Source organism: Carlito syrichta, unplaced genomic scaffold (assembly GCF_000164805.1).
Source record: "Carlito syrichta isolate Samal-C Ts95f unplaced genomic scaffold, Tarsius_syrichta-2.0.1 Scaffold316215, whole genome shotgun sequence".
NCBI lineage: Eukaryota > Metazoa > Chordata > Mammalia > Primates > Tarsiidae > Carlito > Carlito syrichta.
Window position 1 is genome coordinate 641,894 of NW_007260311.1, and position 22,147 is coordinate 664,040.

Here is a 22,147-nt window from a genome sequence, read left to right on the forward strand (position 1 = left end):
ATGGCAGGTTTTAGGATCAAGCCAGACCTGTTTTTCCATCTTCTCAACCCCAAGGCATGAAAGGTAAAGTGAAGATGTCCTTGTCTACAAAATGACAGTGCAATGAAGGCTTGCATAACACAGTTACTTTATTGATATTAATTTAATATGAATTAATAGCTTTATGGCATAAGTCCTTGCCTTACAATCACTAAAGGTCTGAAGTGGTGTCTTAACCTTTTCAGTTACAACTTATTTAATGTGAGAAATACAGTTGTAATTTTTCTGGTAAATTTGAGGATTTATCGAAATCAAAAGTTTACCAAATATGTACATACAAAAATGAGAGGAATACAAATCAGGAAAAAAAATGAAACGATGAATAATAAACAGTATCAGTAAGTTCAAGGAAAAGGCAGGTCATTTCGGTTAGGAGAAAGGGCAACAGAAGAACTCTCCATGTTCTGAATGATAAACAGAAGAGTAAGGTCACCCCTCAGCTCAAACCAATCCAGGGTTCTGGTGAACCCATTCAGTATTTGGTGATCTCAAGGGTATAGTCCTTTGAGGAAGAAAACACTGGATTACAAACTTGATAAAATATTCTTCATGGGGCACTAAATACCCATTATGAATTCAGCACTACTTACAGTCTTTTGGACAATGCTCACCAACAGAAATAAGCTCAGATTCTTATTTCATCTTTACTTAATGGTGTCAAGCCAGTGTGTTCAGGTAATCACTGCTGAGTTGCTTGCTGGGAGAGACCAACATACTTAACGCCAATGACCAACATGTGGCTCTTTAATATGAAGCCAGCCTAGCCAGAACCAGCCACCTCCTTTCCAAATACTCCTAGTGGTAGGAATTTGCTTTCATCTGAAGAACATTCTTGCAGGTGGCATTCACCTGCTCCTGGGATTGCTTCCTTCAGGAGATGACAAGTTCATCAGGGACAGCTCTACCCTCAGTGCCCCCCTAACCCGCTAAGACCACAGTATAGGCTTCCTCTACACCCAAGCTCTAAGAACCTCGCTGAGATATGGTGGCCTCCTAAGACCATGGAGCTCAATGGTTTCCACACCAGGTCATCAGAAAAAGAACTTGACCTGAAGTTTACGTGCAATACAGTTCCTTAAGATATCCCACCCAGAAAATAGAACTGGGTATAAGTTATATTTTTGGAATTATCTTTGCCTGCTATATTTCTCTTTAACACAAAGAATTTCATCAAATGAGACTGTCTCAGGCTTGATACAAAATATTTTTGTTTAGTGTTGCCCTGAACCCCTGGAATTCCTACATTTTAGTGGTTTTGGAAAAACAAGTTATAAAATCTCAAAGTCTAGGTGGTCTTGCTCATGGGACAGTAAAGCTTTCCACTCTTGGAAATGAAGCCGGGGGGGCTTCTCGTCCAGGTCACAGCCCCAGCTACTGGACTGGTCCTCCTAGCTCCAAGCCCTCACCCATTCTTATTACTCTTCTGTGTTACTGCTGGCATACTGCTCCTTAAATACTGCTCTGACCATTTCTTTTACTCTACTCAGCAACCTATAATGGTGGACTTCTGCAGCCAAATCAAATGCCTCTTGGATTTCTTAACAGAGAGAGCATCAAAATCTACACAGCACTGGAGGTACCCTCAGCTGAATGACCAAGTCAAGTGGGAGCAGGGAGTGGGGGTTACTGCTCAGTTCTCCAATGTCCACTTCTCCCTTCCTCCCTAATACTTAAACTTTTAACTGGGAATGGCTCGTAAATAAAGATATTGGAGATACCCCCCAGCCTCCCTTGCAGTTAGATATTCCATATGATTAAACTCTAGCTAATGGAATGAAATGATCTTCCAGAAGTCTTCCCTTTAGCGTGGTATGCCCCTTCTGCTCTCCCTTCATCTCTCTGCCTCTGAGTATGAGGATGATGGCTATCACCAGGGCTGGCCCAGGAATGAGATGGGACACTGCTATCCACAGTCTCATTGGTAACACAGCCCTGGCGGCAAAGCTTGCCTCTTCAGGACAAATAAATTTCAGGCCTGCGTAAGTCATTTATCTGGGGCTCTTCTGAGCCTAACCCTAATCACTACATCAATCATTTAGCCACGAAACACAACATGCCAGGCAATGTACTAAAGTGCAGAAACACAAAAAAGAAATGAATAAGCAGTCCCGAGCCTCAAGAAACTTAAAACCAAGTCAGGGCAAGTCTGGACACACACCAAAAATTAGAGAAATATGAAGGGGCCATCTGAATTGCTGACTGAACAGAGCATGAGTCTGGGAAAGTAGGAGATATCAGGAAATGACCTAGGCCTCTTGAAGACAGCTAGGGTTTGAATCAAGAGAGCAGATCAATAGAGAGGAATAAGCTGAAGAGGGGAGTGGCACATGGAATATGCCAAAGTCCATCACCATAGAGGAGGGTGGCCAGGAAGGACCGGGGTTATGCAGACCAAACACACAAACACTGGTGCTACTCACCAGTTCTGACCCAGTCTGGAGGCTTCTCCAACCCCACCTTTCCCCCTCAACCTATCACAGGCTCCAGCCTAATAATTAACTCCTCTTGGCTTCCTGCAAAGTCTGACTGTCCTCTGTAGCATCTGTGAGCCTGGCATTCAAAGCACATCGCTGAGCTGGAGATCCTGATTCAAAACAGCTGGCTGAGGGGTCAACTCTCAGAAGCTTAGAGTTTAAAAGACCTTCAGAGACCCAGCATCCAAAACTCACAGATGGCGAAACTGGGACCCAGAGAAATGACTCTCGGGATCACATGGACAGCCACGGAGAAGGCAGCACCAGGACTTGGGTTTCTGAATTTTAGAGTTCACACCCCGGACCCTTTTTTGAACCTGCAAATTAAATGACCATTTTCATATTTCTGAACAAAGTGTCTTTAATACAAAAGACGTTTTAAAAATAAAGTTTTTCTATAAATTTCCCTTTTGACAATTTTGGGGGAAATCGCCCACTTCTAAGCTTCAGGAAGTTTCGTCATTTGCCCTGCCTTCCTGGGCCTTACCAACTAAGAAGGATTCAAAAGAGACACATACATACACATATAGAAAGAAAGAGAGGAAGACAGGGAGAAAGGGAGAGATAGGGGGTACCCACAACTTCTGTCAGGGCTCCACATGACTACATGTTATTCCTGTAAAAAAGCCAAAGCTACACTACAGTATTGCAATAGGCATTGGATCAAAGTCACTCCCTTGACGGTTTGCATAATCAAGCAAAAAACAAAGGACAACCACCACCAAAGGAAAACCTTTTTCATCTAAATGTAATGCAACGTGACCAACCAAAGTCCATCAATCCTGGAGTTTTAAACAGGATCTTTCTTTCCAAACACTAAGCACTGCCAAATAAGGTGAGGCAAAGAATTGTCCATAAACAATGACTAGGCAAAAAAAAAAAAAAGTATTTAAAGAGCTTATCTGCAATAATTTAGCAAAATGAAAACAATCCAAAAGAGTCTGGAGAGTGAGCAATTTGTGCAAGATTTAGAATAAAATAGCTAGGTGGCCCAACCAAGTGTTTTCTATCATTTCTAGATACTGTTTTCCTAAGACACCAAAGGGCGATGGCCTCAGATGTGGTTTGAGTTCATCGGACTTGTGTTCTGCTTCATTCTGGACTCTGCAGTGGGGCTGGCGTCGGCATGTGTGTATACCCTCCACAGAATCCTCACAAGCATCATTAGAATTCCTCTCTGCCCCCTGCCCCAACTCTGAAAATCATGGGATGAAGCTAAAATGAGACCCCTCCATGCAGGTCCCCAGCCAGTTCATGAGACTTCGCCCCACTCACTTGGGCATCTGACCGATGCCAAGCCACGCTCTGTTGCCACCAAGAGGGCAAAGTCACGGACCCACCCTCAAGAAGGCAGAGTCTTACAAGGAAATGGCATGTACACAAATCGCTAAATGTAGGGAGCACCAGGTCCAGAAGCCACAGCACAAAAGATGGAGGGATCAACTCCCAGGAGCGTGAAGTAGAGAACAGGACAGGGAGGGGTCACTGGCGAGGCGGCTTTCAGACTCCCTGTGAAAGTCTCAACAGGAGTTTGCAAGGTGAGCAAAGAGCAGTATTCCAAACCCAAGAAATCCACAAAGGCCCTGAGGCGGGAGAGAACAGCCTGTGCCAGACCCATAGTGACTACAATCACTGCAGAGGATCTGGCGGTGACTATGCAGGGTAGAGGAGGGCTGTGTTTCCAGTGAAAAACAAGCCAAGTAGGAAGACAGAGCCCTAAGTTGTTGCCAAAGACCTCTGCACTTCACAGCCCAGAATAACTCTGTGTCTTCTGTTATCCTCTGGTTTTAATTTCTCTCTTTTCTTCTCTAGCAGCTGGGAGAAAAGTCTAGGAGGACATCATGACTAATAACTGGGAAATGTTTAGCAAACACATACTGGGCAGTGTTCTGAACCCATTGTGTTGACCCTGCCAAAGCCCACAAACCTGAGAGGTGGATATGACCATGGCCATCCCTACTTCACAGATGAAGAGGCTGAGCACAGGCAGCAGAGTTAGTTACGGGAGACCCTAGGCCTGTCTTGGGCAATGTGACTTCACACCAGCTCTCTTAGTCACTGTATGGACTGAGAAGAGAGCAACTTCCCCAAGATCTGCTAACACAGATCTAGTCCAGATGGTTCTTGGTGCCCCTCAGGCATAGTCTATCTGGCAGTCACCCAATTAATTAGCAGAATGTCTGGCATGTAAGAGATTTTATATTGCCCCCAAGAACTGTGTTTAGTGCTGGGCAAAGTTCCTGGTTCCTGGAAATTGTTGAAGGCCAATTCCAGCACCAAAACCCAAAGAGCTCCCCCTTTTTACCACCCCCCACCAACTTCCAGTGGTTTCTATGGATTTAATCAACTACGCCGGACTCTACTGAGCCACAGAACCAAATTGCAAAAGCCAACAGAAACCTCTTGTTATAAAGAGAACAAACATTTCTACATGAGATCGTTCTTAAAGGTCAGTAAGAACAGACAAGGGCAGATAGGTCTTGCAGATGTCGGCTTGTTCGTTGGCAATTACCCTGCAGAATGCTGTTATGATTTCGTCTCCTTGAAAAAGAGAAGCAAGATTTTTGTAAACTATTTTTAGAATTGAAATAGTAAATGTTTGGTCTAAAATGTACCATGAATCTAAGGCTTGGTCACCATGCCCTGAAGAATATTTTAAATTCTACCATTACTAAACTTGTCAAATTAGGTAAAATAAAGCAGTGAGCTAACTGGTGACAGCGAATACTTTCTGAAGAATATATAAGCTCCCGATTCTGACATGATGACCTTGGGTCAGAGCCAGGGCCAGGGCCAGGACTGCTTTTAGAGAAAAGAGCAGGGGGCACTGTGGCACAGTGTTGCCATAGTGTCCCTCCTGCTTTGTGATCCAATTCAATCCAATGTCCACATAAGAATACCCAAAGTCACCATAACGGGGGAGCCCAGTGGCAGGTGAGTTATGATGAAAGAGGGGCTGTTATTCTAACTACGATCAGTCTTGAGAATGGCCAAAAGATGAAATGACAGAATGGCCTTCATCAAGACCAAAGGCAGAAGGAAAGGATTGATAGTGGCATCATTTGTATCTTTCCCCCCACAATACCAAATAATTAGGCCTCTTTTTCCTTTTATATCTAGTGTTAATAATAAGTTAGGTTGAAACACACAGGTGGGACAACAGAAAAATAAAACAAGTTGTTAGAAAGCTATTCAATCTAGCCCAACAGTCATTCTGTATCAATTTTCTATTATTTTACACTTATAAACATACACACATGGGGGGGTATCAAAAAACCCAGAATTTATTAAAAATCGTGTATTTATTCTTACATGTTTAAACTTTCATCATCTTCAAATTACTCTCCATTTAATGCAATACACCTAACAAGACACTTTTCCCACTGCTCAAAACAGTTTTTGAACTTATCAATTTTGATGCCTTTCAGTGTTTCTGCCATTTTTTGTTTCACCTCTTCCACATCAGCAAAACGTTTCCCTTTGAGAACTTTTTTCATCCTGGGAAACAAACAAACAAAAAAGTCGCTCGGGGAGAGATCAAGTGAATAGGGAGGGGTATGGGGGTCATGCCGATTTTCAGTCAAAAACTGCTGAACACTGTGGGCAGGTACATTTTCATGGTGGAAGAACCAGTCAATTCAGGACGTTTCTTTTGCAAATCGTGATGCAACCTCTCAAAATGTCCAGATAAAAACTATGGTTGACTGTTTGATCTGGAGAAACAAATTCCAACTGTACTACTAGAAGCCCATCCTCCAAAAAGATTAATTCTAGGTTTTTTGCCCCCCCGTTCATTCATATATATATATATATTTTTTTTTTTTTTTTTTTTTTTTCTTTTGGGGGTGTTGGGGAAACAGGGTCTTGCTTTGTACCCAGGCTGGAATGCAGTTGTGCAATCATAGCTCACTGCAGCCTTCAACTCCTAGCCTCAAGCAACCCTCCCATCTTAGCCTTGAAAGTAGCTGGAACTACAAGCTGCATACCACCACACTTGGTAAACTTTAAAATGTTTTGTAGACAGGGTCTTGCTATGTTTCCCAGGCTACTTCTGAACTCCTACCCCTAAGCAATCCTCTTTCCTTGGCTTCTCAAAGTGCTGGGATTATAGGCGTGAGCTACCAAGCTGGTGTACCTATAAACTTTTAATTATTCATTTAATTAAGAAATGTTGAGTCCTTTCTATATGCCAGCATTGTTTTAGATACTGGACTATATCAGTGAATAAAACAAAAAATTCGGCATTTATGGAACATACATTCTAGTGGAAGGAGACAGACAAACAAAAACACAAGTAAATGGTTACAAGGTGATATGTGCTATAGGGGAAAAAATGAGCCAAGTAATTAGGCTCAGGAGTGTACAGGCTAGGGAGACTCCCAGGTTTAAACACGGCCAGGATATGCCTCACTGAGATGATATTCAGTGAATAGTCACAGGAGGTAAAGGAGAGAGGTGGGTATTACTTGAGGGAAATAACTTCCCAGTACAAAGAACTTAACATGGATCATACTTTCACTGTATAAGAATTATTTGCCTAATCCTGAGTCTCTTCAAAAATGTTTACATTTTATATTCAGGTCTATGATCCATTCTGAGTTAGTTTTTATATAAAGTGTCATATTAAAATCAAGCTTTATATTTTTTGGCTATTGATGTCCAGTTGTCCCAGAACCATTTGCTTAAAAGACTATCCTTCCCCCATCAAATTGTTTTTCCATTTCGGTCAAAAATCAGTTGGAAATATTTGTGTGGGGCCATTCCTGAGTTCCCTATTCAGCTGCTGTGATCTATATACACATTTCTCTGCCAGATCCATACTTTCCTGACTGCCACTGCCATATCCTAAGTCTTAAAACTGGGTAGTGTAATTAGTTATTGAAGGGTTTAAACAATATAATGGCACAATGTGACTTACATTTTAAAATATCCCTCTACTGTGGCAAGAACACACTGTCAGGGCCAAGGGGGACCAGGTGAGAGAAGATGGTAGCTCAGACCAGGGGGATAGCAGTAGAAGGGGCAAAAATTGATCAGATTCTGTCCATACAAGGAAAGAGAAGCCAGCAGAATGTTCTGGTAGATTGAATGTGGGGTGAGAGAAGAACAGTCCAGGATGCCCCCAGGTTTGTGGCCTGGAAGGATGGAACTACCATCAACTGAGATGGGGAAGGATACGAACGGAGAATCAGTCTGATTTTTCCTATGTTAGGCTTGAAGAGCCTATCAGACATCTCAGTGGAGCCATGAAGTGACCTGTGGGATACAAGGACCCAATGGTCAGGAAAGAGGCCTAACTGGCCTGGACATGACAATCCAGGATTCATCAGCATATTCAGAGCCACACCTCTGGGTGGGGCGCCCAGGACCTCCAACACTGAGGACAGGGAGAAAAAGTCAGAAAAGGCGGCAGAAGGCGTGACCAAGGAGGCAAGAGGAAACCAGGGGACAATGGCATTCTAGACTCCAAGTAAGAGAAGCATTTCCAAGATGGGTAAGCATCCAGGTCATGTTCTGCTGAGACATCGAGTGAGCGAAACTGACACATGGTATCAGGGGATACCTTGGCAAGAGCAGTTCTGGTAAACCGGTGTGGTTGAAAAGAGAATGGAGCTAGCAACTTGAAGACAGCAGGCTTTACAACCCTGCCAGAGGGTTCTACTACATATGGGAGTAGAAAAATGAGGAAGTACTGAAGGCGGCAGGACAGTCAAGGGAGGTTTGTGTATACTGCACGAGGTGAGGAAAAACAGCACAATACCGATGAGGATAATCTAGTATGGTGAGGATCAGAAGAGGCGGCTGGATTCTGAAGAAGAGAGAGCAGTGACTGTCTGAGGAAACATCCTTGAGTGAGGAGGGAGCAAGACCTCATGCTCACACAGAGGCACTGGCTTTAGGGAGGAAGAGACTGGAAAATGCATACCACAGTCTTCCCTCATCTTTGTTTGTCCTCTCTTTCTACTGACTTATGGGAGCTCTGCCAATGTCACTCTTATTTTTAGGCATGGAGAGGGCGTTGGGGTCTCCCTCTATTGCCCAGGCTGAAGTGCAGAGGCACGATCAAAGCTCACCACAGCCTCAATCTCCTGGGCTCAGGCAATCCTCCTGTCTCAGCCTCCCGAGTAGCTGGGACTACAGGTGTGTGCCACCACACCTAGCTAATTTTTTTATTTTTATTTTTTGTAGAGACGAGGTCTCACTATGTGTTAACATTACAGGCTGGTCTTAAACTCCTGAGCTCAAGCAATCCTCTCACCCCGGTCTCCCAAAGTGCTGGGATTACAGGTGTGAGCCATGGCATCCGGCCCAATGTCACTCTTGAGTTCTGTGCTAAGACTACGCTCTAGCCCAGATTTTCATAACAAAGTCCCACCAGTGTCTAAGTGCAAAATCCTCAGGGGCAAAAGTCCAGGCAAATGTCTGTAGAGTAAGAAGAGATCGCACTAGTATATGCATGTGTAAAAAAAGGAAAAAAAAGAAATAAGGTTGTAAACAAACAGAGCTTGCATGTGTACCCTTCCACAGGTTCTCTCCTCTTCCATCCAGGGAAGGATCCTTCCCAGGCACTCACTAAGGACCAGGAAACACAGCAGGATCACAAGAACCCACCCTGCTCTCTGGTAAAGACAGAAAGCAGCACACAGACAAGAAACACCCCAGATATGGATTGATCTAATCACCAGCAAGAACCAAACCAGGATGGCATAACAGAGAGCTCCCGTCTCTAGGGATGAGACATTGAGCTGAGACTTGAACAGGGCAGAGACGGCAGAGGGGAAGTAGGACAAAGGTTTTAAGCAGAAACAAGTCTGGCTTGTTTGAGAACCAGAGAGAGGGTCACTGTGATTGGGCATGGGCATGGGCGTGGGCAGTTGGGGGATAGAGTTACCAGCTGAGGTGGGAGAGTTTGGCAGGGTCGGATCACTCAGAACTTTCTAAACCAGGGCAAAGAGAGGATTTTATCCTAAATGCAATGGGCAATCATTGAAAGGAATTAAGCCAAGAAGTAACCAACTCTTCCCACAAAATAAAGTTTTTGGGGTTTTTTTTTTCTAGACATTATACTCTTTAATGTAATGATAGCATATATTACTCAAGCTAGAAACTCATAAAACTACCACCAATTTGATGGAATGGATGAAGGACTGAGGACTTACCACCCAGTGGCCACCATGGGAGGCCTTGAAGAGCCTAGAGGCTGTCAGGAAGTACGCTCCAGAAGGAGAGGAGAGAGAGGCTCTAACACCTACTGCCATGATGACAGATGCAACAGGAGAAGAATATGGAACCAGGGAGGGGAGAGAGGCTCTAACACATACTGCCACTGTGACAGATCAACAGTGGAGGAACATGGAGCCAGAGTGAGGAGAGAGGCATTGACACCTACTGCCATGGTGACAGAGCAACAGGAGAGGAATATGGAGCCAGGGAGAGGAGAGAGGCTCTAACACCTACTGCCTCTGTGACAGATGAACAGGAAAGGAATATAAAACCAGAACAGCAGCATCATGGAAGTAAGGAGTGGGAAGGGCCAGGCGAAGATTAGCTGGACCCACTGAGGGATTTATCAGAGCAGGAACCTCATCAGTTTCCACTTAGAACCATCCCTCCCTGGGCAGTGATTTAAGAGGCCATTTCCAAAACAATATTTAACCTCCCCACACATGCCTGATATTCATGTAAATAATCTTTCTCTTAACCAAAGCCATGCTGACTCTTAAGACCACACCAGGTGGAGAGTGTTGTTTGGGTCAGAACAAACTGTGTCCTTGGAGACTTCATCATGAATCTCTCTATTTAAAACTCCTCTGTGAGAAAATGGAATGTCTGTTTCCTTCATCTGCTAGAAGACAACATAGTAAAATGACAACAGATGGAAAAGAAGGCACAGTTTTACCCTTTTATCTTCCAAGGGCTTTTTGTTTTTGTTCAGATCTTTGTATCACAAATTCCCTCTGCTGTCACCTTGGTTCTCATGGATAACTCCCCAGTAAGGTGAAAAGTCTCCAGTCTCCAGCAACTCTGTTTTTTGTTTTGTTTTGTTTTGTTTTGTTTTTGAGATACGGTTTCACTCTGTCACTCATACTGGAGTACAGTGGCTCCATCACAGCTCACTGCAGCCCCGACCTCCTGGGCTCAGACTATCCTCCCACCTCAGCCTCCCAACAACTGAGACTACAGGCGTGCTACCATGCCCACTACTTTTTTAATGTTTTGTAGAGACAAGGTCTTGCTATGTGGCCCAGGCTGGTCTCAAGCTCCTGGGCTCAAACAATCCTCTTGCCTCAACATCCCAAAGTGCTGGGATTACAGACATAAGCCACCATGCTTGGCTTGGCTTTTTATTTTAAAGCTATCCTAGTTACCTTCAAAACTCCTTAGGTCTCATGCCTTAACAACAGAACTAGTGGTGAAGAACTTGAACTGTGGAGATTTAAAACCTGGCTTTGCTCCTTACTGACTGTGTGACTCATTGAAGCCACATTGTCTTTTTTTTTTTTTTAAGTAAGAGTCTCACTCTGTCGCTCAGGTTGGAGTGCAGTAGCACACTCATAGCCACCGCAGCCTCAACCTGCTGGGCTCAGAGGATCCTTCCACCTCAGCCTCCCAAGTAACTGGAACTACAGGCACGTGTCACCATGCCTGGCTAATTTTTTTATTTATTGTAGAGATGAGATCTCACCAAGTTGCCCAGGTTGGTCTCGAACCCCTGGACTTTCGCCTCTGCCTCCCAAAGTGTTGGAATTACAGGCATGAGCCACTGCGCCCAGTCCAATGTCTTACCTTTAAAAAGCAAAGTACCACCACCATCGACCTCAGATGGTTTTTTTGAAGATTAAAAGTACAAACGCAAAAGGTTTTGTGTGAAAGTTTCTTAGCATACCATCTAGCAATACTGAATGTTAGTAACCATTCGGTAAATGTCCACTTTTATTACTAGCTTACCAGGGATTTTTATGTGGGGAGAGCAGATTAATGAATGACATTTACTTAATACTTCCTGAAGAAGTTGAGGACAGGGAAAAAAGCAGGCTGGAGATTTTGTGTCCTGGCCAGTTGTGGACATAGCTGCACAAAGCTTGATGAATAGATCTGCCAACAACACACAATAGCTCTGCCAACAACACAAGGCGTTAAAAGAAATAGGCTGGAGACTGACACTGCCAAGGCCTTCAACTACAGAAGAGCCCAAGTTATTCCATTTCAAAGAGACTGCCATCCCCAACAAATATGAATAGTGGACCCTGGACTGAGCCCAGAGGCTGTGAATGCCACACCCTCTCTCCAATGTTTCCAGTGTCTCCCTAGTGCTGCTGGTTCAAATGCTATCACTTTGGTATGGGCCTGTCTAGAAACATATTTCTATGGATATAAGAATGTTAACTTCTTGCTGTCATCCACTGAGATGTCAGCATTCCCAAATCAGGGGTCACTTACCAACAGGCAGCACAGGCCAGATTCTAGCTAACTTGTACAATCATAATTATCCCCACTTGATCTTCAACTCACTCTTCCGGTTCCCAAGTCAGAGCTTATATACAAGTAGCCAGTTAATAAAAATACTTAGTGGGCTGGGCTTGGTTGCTCATGCCCGTAATTCCAACACTTTGGGAGGCAGGAGGATCACTTGAGCCCAGGAGTACCAGACCGGTCAGGGTAACATAGCAAAACCCCATCTCCACAGAAAAAAATAAAAATTAAAAATTAGCCAGGCGTGGTGGCACATGCCTATAGGCCCAGCTACTCAGGAGGCTGAGATGGGAGGATTACTTGAGCCCAGGAATTCGAGGCTATAGTAAGCTATGATTGCATATCACTGCCCTCCATCCTGGGCAACAGAGAGAGACCCTATCTCTTTTTAAAAAAATTTTTTTTAAATAAATAAATAAACAGGCCGGGCTGTGGCTCAGCCTGCAATCTCAGCACTTTGGGAGGCTGAGGCGAGGGGGTTGCCTGACCCCGCGGGTTCAAGACCAACCTGGTAACTTGGTAAGACCTCGCCTCCACAATAAAATCAAATAAATAAATAAATAAACAAACAAACATATTTAAGTGTGTACTTCCAAGAAAACTAAGTGCAAAGGCAACAGAAATAAAGAATATTTTAATAAGTAGGCAATGCCTTTGAGCCCATATACTCAACTGTTGCTTCAGTCCACTTTTCTGATGGCTTTGAACCCTCAGACAAGGACACAGACCAGTGCTAGTAGCTATGGCTGATTTTTTCATAGAACAGACTCACTACAGCTGCATTTTTAAAATAATTCATTAGCTAAAGGTGCTCAAAATGTTTCCATACATTTCCCTTCTGACAAAAACACACACCCAAGTAACTCATGAGAGGAAGTGAGTAAAATACAGCCAAGCTTCCCAGGTTCTAAGAACTAAGGCCTGGGGAAGCACACACTGCTGTCAGCCCAAGAGTGACCATAGGACAAACCACCCCAGGGCACATTGGTGACACGCATCAAAATGTAAAGAGAGGGTCAGGCACAGTGGCTCACACCTGTAATCCCAGTGCTTTGGGAGGCTGAGGAGAGAAGACTGCTAGAGCACGGGAGTTTGAAAACAGCCTGGGAAATATAGTGAGATCTCATCTCTACAAAAATTAGAAAATTAGCCAGGCATGGTGGCACATGCCTGTAGTCCAAGCTACTCGGGAGGCTGAGGTGGGAGGATCGCCTAAGCCCAGGAGGCTGAGGTTGTGGTGAGCCATAATCATCTAAGAATCTCACTCACAAGATTCACCAGAGGAGTGACTATGTATATTAGGATCCATTTATATCATGAGGAGGTCATCAAGGAAAATTCATTTCATTTCAGGAAAAGGTACCCTCCACACCTAGCCTACAGGTATCAGAACAGCATGCAGAGCTTATTTCCATGTATGTAAAACATACTCATGAGCAAGTGCACGCGCGCTGTCTGTTATCAAACTGTGCATGGTGGTCCTCTCTGGAGAGTGGGATTCTGAGTGGCTTTGATTTTCTTCTTTGTAGTTTTCCACATTATCCAATTCCTTAAAATGATCATGTATTCTTTTCTTCCAAACAATAAAGTTGCATATTTAAAAGCTCCAGGCAGGCGCAGTCGCTCATACTTGTAATCTTAGCACTTTGGGAGGCTATGGTAGGGGGGATCACCTGAGGCCAGGAGTTTGAGATCTGCATGGGCCTGCAGCACAGTGAAACCCTGTCTCTACAAAAAAAATCAAAAACTCAGCTGGGTATACCTTGGGCAACACAGTGAGACCTTGCCTCTAAAAAAAAAAATCAATTTAGCCAGGCATGGTGGCACATGCCTACAGTCCCAGCTGCTTGGAAGACTGAGGCAGAAGGATCACTTGAGCTCAGGAGGTTGAGGCTGTGGTGAGCCGTGTTCGTACCACTGCACTCCAGTCTGGGCAACAGAGTAAGATCCCAGGTATACGCCTGTAATTCCAGCTACTGGGGAGGCTAAAGTAGGAGGATCACTTGAGTCCAGGAGTTCAAAGTAAAAGCTCCAGAAAATGGATGACTTTCAGTTATGCAAAGCACGTACATTTTCCTGAAAAATCGTATTCCAAGTGCTTATTTGTATTTTGAATCATTTTGTTTACTAATTAATATTATTATTTCTGAGATGTGTTTCCACTAAATAAATAGACCTACCATATAGCAAAAAACAATAATTTATAAGAAAAAAATTAATTAATCAAAAAACAGTGATTTTGGAGTAACATCTCTTTACAGACTTTTTTGAGTGTTTTCACATGTATTATTTCTCCTAGTGTTCACAGACCTGAGGTAGATGCAGATGACAGAAGAGTCCCCATTTCAAAAAGAGGAATGTGATTTAGAGAATTATCTGACTTGCCCTGAGATCACCTCCATAATAGGTCTAAGGTTCGATCTAGTTTTCCTAACCCCAATCCAATACTTTCCTATGAATGTCTAGTTGAACCAGAACTGTTCAGATGCCACTAAACGAAAAAAGCACTCAGCAGTTGTCTTCCATGGTTCAGGAGGACTTCAGAAAAATAGACATGCATATTAAGTAGAATGTAGCATATTACTTATGCCTTGATTACCCAACCTATCCTGCCCCTTCATTTACAATTCTTATCCACCTCAAACATAAGTAAAAAAGCAAAAGTGAATCTTGAGTGTTTTCCTTATTGTTTCAAAACAAAGTGGCCTCTTGGAACCTCTTTTCAAAAGTTGCAACAGGTCACAAAAAATGGTCTATATATGTAGAAATATATAAAAGGCCCACAGGTCCACATTCCCCAGATGGCCTTGTGAGATGTATGATCGCCACCTGTTTACCCAAGATGCCTAGGCCACCACTGACCTCCACCAATACCTTCATGTTTTCCTTCTATGGACTTCATGTCTTCTAAGTTATATTTACTTAACTACTTATATCAAATAATAATTAATAATGTACCCATTTTTGATTCATCAAAGGCATATTTAGAAACAGTATCCTTTTAGTAGTTTAAGATTCAGAATACTATTAAACGTCCTTGCAAATAGCAAAGGCATTTAGTATTTTAGCCCTAAATATGGCAGCCCTAAGGAGGGTAGAGATATGTGTCCTTCTTACTTTTTCAGAATTAAGGGCAATGAGTCTTCAACACCTTCCTGGATCACTGGGAGACTGTGGTCTCGGGTCTCGGAACACCTGGTCTATGCACTGTAGATAGCCACGTTCAACGGAAATATATCAAAAAGTAAATGCCTACAAAGACCCCTCCTAAGACTCCATAAGTCAAAGTGAGTCAGAAGTAAACAGCCTGTGTGAGGCAAAATAATGTTAAAGAACATCTGAAGCTCAGAAACAAGACTACCAAAATCCCATGATCACTAGAAAATGTTCTACAGAGACATGCTTCCATTTGTATAATGCAAGGAGAGGGGGCAACTTGACACAAACACTTTCTGTCTTATAAAATTTTTCAAGATGATATCTATTTCACAAATCAAATATCTGCTGACTTGAACCGAAAGCAATAAGGAATATAGTTGTTGTTAATTACATGATACCTTCTCTCCCTTCTACAGCACTTTTTAAAAACTCGGATCGGGCACAGTGGCTCATGCCTGTAATCCCAGCACTTTGGGAGGCCAAGGAGGAGAATCACTTGAGCCCAGGAGTTCAAGACCTGGGCAACACAGCGAGACCTCGTCTTTACAAAAAAATTTAAAAATTATCCAGGTATGGTGGCACAAGCCTGAAGTCCCAGCTACCTGAGAGGCTAAGGTGGAAGGATTGCCTGAGCCCAGAAGGTCGCAAAAAACAACAACAACAATTAAATAAATGCCACTACCCAAATCACAGAAAGAAAAATGCAAATATTTGTTTCTCCTGGCTGTACATACCTAAGTTTTTATTTCAAATAACTGTCTTTCAAAGTTCTATCATCAACTCTGCTAATAATACAATTAGATATGATAAGACTCAATTTCACAAATATAAACTCAAAAACTAGAACTCAGGATTGGAAAAAAAAATCTAGCTCAAAATGTTAGGCAATAAAGCTAAAAATCTTGTAGGTAAATATCAGACAGTAACTAAGCACCTGCTGCTGTTCAGATTGCCATTAATAATAAGCCAGCCTTCCCTCTTAGGTTTCTGCCCCTCCTCCTAAACAACAAAACAGCTTTAGAAGGCCGTCATTTCAGGAGGACAGAGTTCACACTGCACAACAACTAAACCTCCATCTGTGTTCTTGACTTAAACTTTGTAGCACAGCAGGACCCCACCACACATTTTCTCAACATGAATGTGACATTCATAGAAATATAGGCTATTCTGAAAGAAGGAGGAAACACTCAGTCATGAGAAATCTCATCCATACGGATGGAGGAACTTAGAATATATGGAGTTCTAGCCCATAATGACTTAAAGTTCATTTTAGAGGTAGGAAGGAAAAACCTTTCATACCCAGGTAAATTAGGGAAGATAGAATATTCTTTAGTTAGCATGCAAAGGTTTCTGAAATTCTGGAGGCTCTAAAAGATGGCAGAAAGGAAAAAGGGCAGGGGAAAGGAGTTAGAAGACAGAGATATTCTGGGCTCATTTCTTTGTTTTTATAAGTAGGTATGAGATTGGCCTCATATAATAATGGAAATGGGGGGAATATGGGCAGAAGCAAAAGTACCTGGGAGCATCACATGGTGCTGAAGAGCCTTGTGAGATGCAACCACGTGGGCACAGGAAGCTACCCGCAGAGTCCTAAATAGTCCAGAGAAAGGCCAGAAAGGCTTTGCTGGGGGCCTGGGTGGAAAGCCAATGACTAGGACACTGCAATAAGCAAGAGATGGTCACAGAAAGTAAAAACAGATCTGAAGACTGGCAAGTGGAAAAACGTCTCAAACCAAAGACAGAATCAGGATACACTGAGAAAGGTGACATGGTCCAGGAAAAGGTCAGGTAGCCTTGCTTTTTCGAAGTTCCAACCACTAGTACAACATGTTGGCAGACAGTGGAGGCAGAGATAAGGTAGTTCTCCTTATGCTTCAAGATGCCTCCAACCCCTTAAAGTCAACAGAACCAAACCAAACTTATGTTTCTCCCAGTGTCATCCACCTTCCTCTTCATTTTATTTGACATGCAGCCTTTCCAAGCTACTTTCAAAGAGAGGGTATCCAAAAATTCGAGAAAAATAAAGGAATGTGCTTTCCGCTAACTTACTTACTGAACAGTGTGTTCTTGTCCCTTCCGGTTTTACTCAGAAAATTTCTACACAATGCCCCCTTTCCTGCCTCGTGAGAATAAAATGCATAAGTAAATGGTTTTGAGTAAATTTTAATAACCTTCTCTTCCTTATTATCTCCTTCTGAAAAGCTACCCTTAAAAGTTATGTACAATAAAGGTGCAGTGGCTCATGCTTATAAACCCACAACTTTGGGAGGCTGAGGTGGGATGATCACTTGAGCCTAGGAGTTTGAGACCAGCCTGGGCTGTTGCGAGATCCCAGCTCTACGAATAGTACAAAAATTAGCTTAGAGTGGTGGTGGGCACCTGTAGTCCCAGCTACTCAGAAAGCTGAGACAGGAAAACAGGAAGACTGCCTAAACTCAAGAGGTCAAGGCTGTGGTGCACAGTGATCATGCCACTGCACTCCAGCCTGGGCAACAGAGTGAGACCTCAACTCAAAAAATAATAATAAATAAAGTTATGCACAATAACTTTAGTAATTCTCAACTAGGAATGATTTTGTGCTGTATGGGACATCTGGCAATACATACAGGTATTTTTGGTTGTCACCTGGAGGGAGAGGATGCTACTGACATCTAGTGGGTAGAGGCCAGGAAGGCCGCTCTACATCCTACAATAACCAGGCCATACCCTACAACAAAGACTTATCTAGCCCAAAATGCCAACAATGCTGAGGTCATAAAACTCCATTTTAGAAGGTAGAAGTTGGAATTTTTTTAAAGAAAGAAATAGCAAATGCTTCATAACATAAAATATCTCCATAATGTTTTATAAATGCTGCTATTTTTTATGGACACAAATAGACAAAGCAAATACTACATTAAAATTTCAGAATTACATATACCAGAGGACAGAAGTAAGAAAGAGTTGCAAGTAGACATTTAGAGTCAATTAGACCTGACGTTATCTCACATGATTATGAGTTCAAGAAACTGTAATGGCAAACAAACTCTGTAGCCCAGCAGGAAGGAGAGGGCAGATCAGATCTGATTCCCTGCTATAAACCACCCCTAACTGAGTTGGAACACTACTTTATATCTTCTGGCACTCCACCAGATGACAAAAGTGAAATGTCTTACCAATAAACATCAACTCCAATATTTGAAGAAAAAAATATTTTTTTGGATTTTGTCTCTTTAACGTTCTCTGCAAGACAAAAGTCCCTAGATGTAAATTGTGATCCAGCTAAGACCAGGCCTCTGTTTTTGTGTCCGTATCCCCCACCCCCACCCCACGCTCCCACTACCATGTAAATAATTCCTAGCACTAAACATTCTCATTGATTTGAGGGAGGGGAGTTGAGGAGGGCAAGTGTGTGTTAAGATTTATGACTCAAACTCCCCCAAAGTGATGAAACACATCCAGAAGTAATCAAGACAATTACGACCCTTAGAGCATACAGCAAAAATCTTAGGCAAAGAATCTTATCAAAGGAATGTTTTCATTACGGTTAAGCAGTTATTTTACAACTTCCAAAGTTGCTTAAGGGTCAAGTCTCACTTGGCAGAACGTTTCCGCCCGGCCAATCCCCCCCTTTTCCTTTGTGCTTGGTCAAGCCACACAACAGGAGTTGACTCCACAGTCTCATCAGTCAAGCACTGTGCCCTGTTGCCAAGTCATTACTGGATGCGGTTAATAGTCACTGTGCCTTTCTGGGTGAACGCGAGGTGTGGGCGCACTCTGGCCTGTGGGTGCCAACGGAGAGAGCCAATCCGAGCTACACCGGACCTCTGAACTCAGGATCTGCTCTGGGGGGGTCTCACAGCTCTCGGGAAGGGCAGTCTCAACTGGCCGCTCGGGAACAACACTGGTGGGACGGGGACGGAGACCTTTCTATTCAAACTCAAGGATAAAGAGATCACTGGAAATCCTTACCCAGCGGTGCCATCCCCCAGAAAGGCTGCTCCAGACACGATCTGGCGTCCCCTAATCAGTAGGGAAGTGTTCTGGCACACGCCTGCGGGAAGATCTCTGCAGGCAGCTCCCACCCAAGTGCACCCGGCGTGTTGCGAACGCAGCTCACCCGGCTAGGATGCCAGGCGACGCGCCCCGGAGCGCCCCTAGGTGTGGACACACACGTGCAGGCTCAGGGTGCGCAGACTCAGGTGTGCAGGCTCAGGGGAGCCGACTCAAGTGGGCAGCCTCAGCGCTGCGAACGACAGGTCACGCGAGGGAACCCCAAACCCGGGCCACGCTTCCCGCGCCGGAGCGACGTCGCGTATCACCTCTCACCTCTTCCAGGAATTTGGTGAGATCGTACACTTTGTGGTGCAGGATAATCCAAGTGCTTTTGCTGTGGTTGTGCTCCTTAATTTCTTCCAGGGTGTAGTACTTCACCGCCTCGTCCGACTGCTCTGCCATCTCGTTTCGCTGTGAGCCAGGCCCGGCAAACACAGCCGCGTCTGGTGGAGCACAGCGCCAGTCTCTGCTGGCTCCGCCCGGGACATTCCCCGCGCGGCCTACCTTGCGCCCGGGTGGGGGCGGCCGGCTCAGCGCGGGAGGCGAGGTCGGAGCACGGATTCTGAGGATTGGCCAGAATACTCGTCACTCTAGATGCTCCGCCTGCGACCGCTCACCTCCTCCAACTCCAGCGCGCCTCCGTGTAGCGCACGAGCGCCGATTGGCTGCCGGTGATGCCCTTCCCAATCTCCCGCCCACTGGAGCGTGCGGAGGGCGGGACGCGGCTTGAAGGAGTCTGCGCAAAAAGCAATGGGAAAGGTTGGGCGAGGGCGGGGCTCGGGTGGTCCGGGTGCCCTCCTAGTTTAGCGTGCGAGAGCGAAGGAGGACGCCACGGTGGCGAGGGGCCGGTGCAAAGTCTACCTTTGTGAGGGCAGCGACCTCAGCACAGGATCGCGGGGTGTTTCCTAATCAAAGCAGCCCTGAGCCCCACACGTTAATCTGTAACGAAAGTAGCACTGCTCCCAGTTCGAAAAGGGGACGTCAAAGGGAACTGTCAACATGAACAAAGGTACCAACGAGAGCCTCCTGCACGTTAAAACGGTTTCACAACTTAACCTCTGAGAAATAAATGTGCTCCCCCCAAAACAAACCTTAATAGCTGTAATGTTGCTGGACTGACCCCCACTCGGGGTTTGGAATGCCTCTTCCTCACGGGGGGAAAAAATTCAGGGAATAATTATTATTATTTTTAGTTGGATCCCCACTCTGTTGCCCACGCAGAAGTGCAGTGGCACGCACACGGCCACCGCAGCCTCGGCCTGCTGGGCTTAAGCGATCCGCGATCCTTCCACCTCAGCCTTCCAAGTAGCTGGAACAACAGGCCTGCGCTACCACACCCGTGGTTTTTGTTTTTTGTTTTTGAGTTGGAGTCTCACTCTGTCGCCCAGACTGGAGTGCAGTGGCCGCTCCCGGCCACCACCGCAGCCTCGACCTGCTGGGCTCCGGCGATCCTTCCGCCTCGGCCTTCCGTGTAGCCGGAATTACAGGCATGCGCTACCACGACCGGCTGATTTTTTGTAGAGATGAGGTCTTGCCAAATTGCCCAGACGGGTCTCGAACCCTCGGGCTCAGGCAATCCACTCACCTCAACCTCTCAAAGGCGCAGGATTACAGGCTAAACCACCGAGACTGCGGATTATTTTTTGATGTATTGTAGAGACCAGGTCTCACCAAATTGCCCAGGCTGGTCTCAGACTCCCAGGATCAGGCAGTCTTCTCACCTCGGCCTCCCTAACTGCTAGTATTACAGGCTAAGACACTGCACCCGGTCTAGGAAATTATTTTTTACATAAAAAGTAAGAGTCCAAATTGTGTCTGTAACTCTGAAGAAACTTTCTGCAGTTGACCAATGACATGGCAAAAATTTCCATCAGTGTCTTACGTGTCTTATATCAACAGTATGTTTAAGGTAAACCATAAATGGTGAACAACTTGGAGAAGTCTAGAAACATACCTCCCCAGGAAGGAACCCCCCCTTCCCCTCTTGATGTAATTAAATATCATATATGATACAAATGCTTAGAAGAAAAAACCTGGAAAAACTTCAGCACATTAAAAAGTCCTTTGTTATTTTATTGAGGCCCTTTTCAGCAATGGTGGTTAATTCCAGTAAGAACTACACAAGAGACGGTACATGTAGTTACCCTTCGGGGCACTCAGCAAAATTCCTATATATATTAAATGCTCCTGCTTACCCCCTCCTTAGGAATGCATACTTATCCAGAAGAAAACATTTTTTGAAGAATTCCAGAATATTTACAGTATTTTTTTCTTTCTTTTTCATGTCAAACGAACATTTCTAAATGTAATACTTTGTTATTCAGTGATATTTCAAGGGACTTAGCAGTGTTAAGAAGGTACATTATTTGTACTACAATGCTAATCAGCTATTCTTCAAATATAATATATAAATATTTTATTTCTCATCAGCCAACAAAAATATGTTGAAATGATTTCCAAGAAAGTTCTGTACTTTTTTTAAACTTTAATTTGGAAAGAATTATAGATTCATGGGAAGTAGCAAATGCAATACAGAGAAGTGCTGTGTAACCTTCACCCAATGGTTACATCTTAATGTAACTACAGTACAATTCAAACCCGGAAACTGACACAGATTTAATGTATGTCCATACAGTAGTATCCCCCTTACCCTCATGAGACACATTGTAAGACCCCCACTAGATGTCTGCAACCAGACAATACCGAACATGATTGCCCTTGTGAAAGCTGATCATAAGAAGTTGGGTAATTCTTATCATATCCAACTAAAACAGAGTTGAGAGGCTGGTGGGTAGGAGGGTGGGGGTTAGGGAGGGGAGTAAGAGGGGTGAGAAGAGGGTGGGTGAGCACTAAAGACATATAATGTTGCTCCAAGAATGTAATTCTCCGCAAGCCTGGCTGAAACCTAAAACCAGTTTTATCTAATAGCTACTGAAGCAAACTGCTGCACCTCTTAAGACTACTTT

The 22,147-nt window shown here is 44.1% G+C and overlaps 1 protein-coding gene across 4 annotated transcripts in view; it reads right to left on the reverse strand.

Annotated features, from left to right (window-relative positions):
* Positions 1–19,709, reverse strand: part of LOC103276515 (cytochrome b5) — a 38,918-nt gene extending 19,209 nt beyond the window's left edge. For 2 of the 4 annotated variants that reach the window (XR_002481313.1, XM_021706941.1), the window contains exon 1: positions 19,455–19,659. Coding sequence is in view for 3 of the 4 variants with exons in the window: in XM_021706941.1 (XP_021562616.1) it covers positions 19,455–19,583 (129 nt within the window). In the remaining variant the exon portion in view is untranslated. Of the gene's footprint in view, positions 1–19,454 lie in introns of all 4 variants that reach the window. The other 2 variants (XM_008073934.1, XM_021706942.1) reach the window with 2 other exon arrangements.
* Between the last annotated feature and the right edge of the window lie 2,438 nt (positions 19,710–22,147).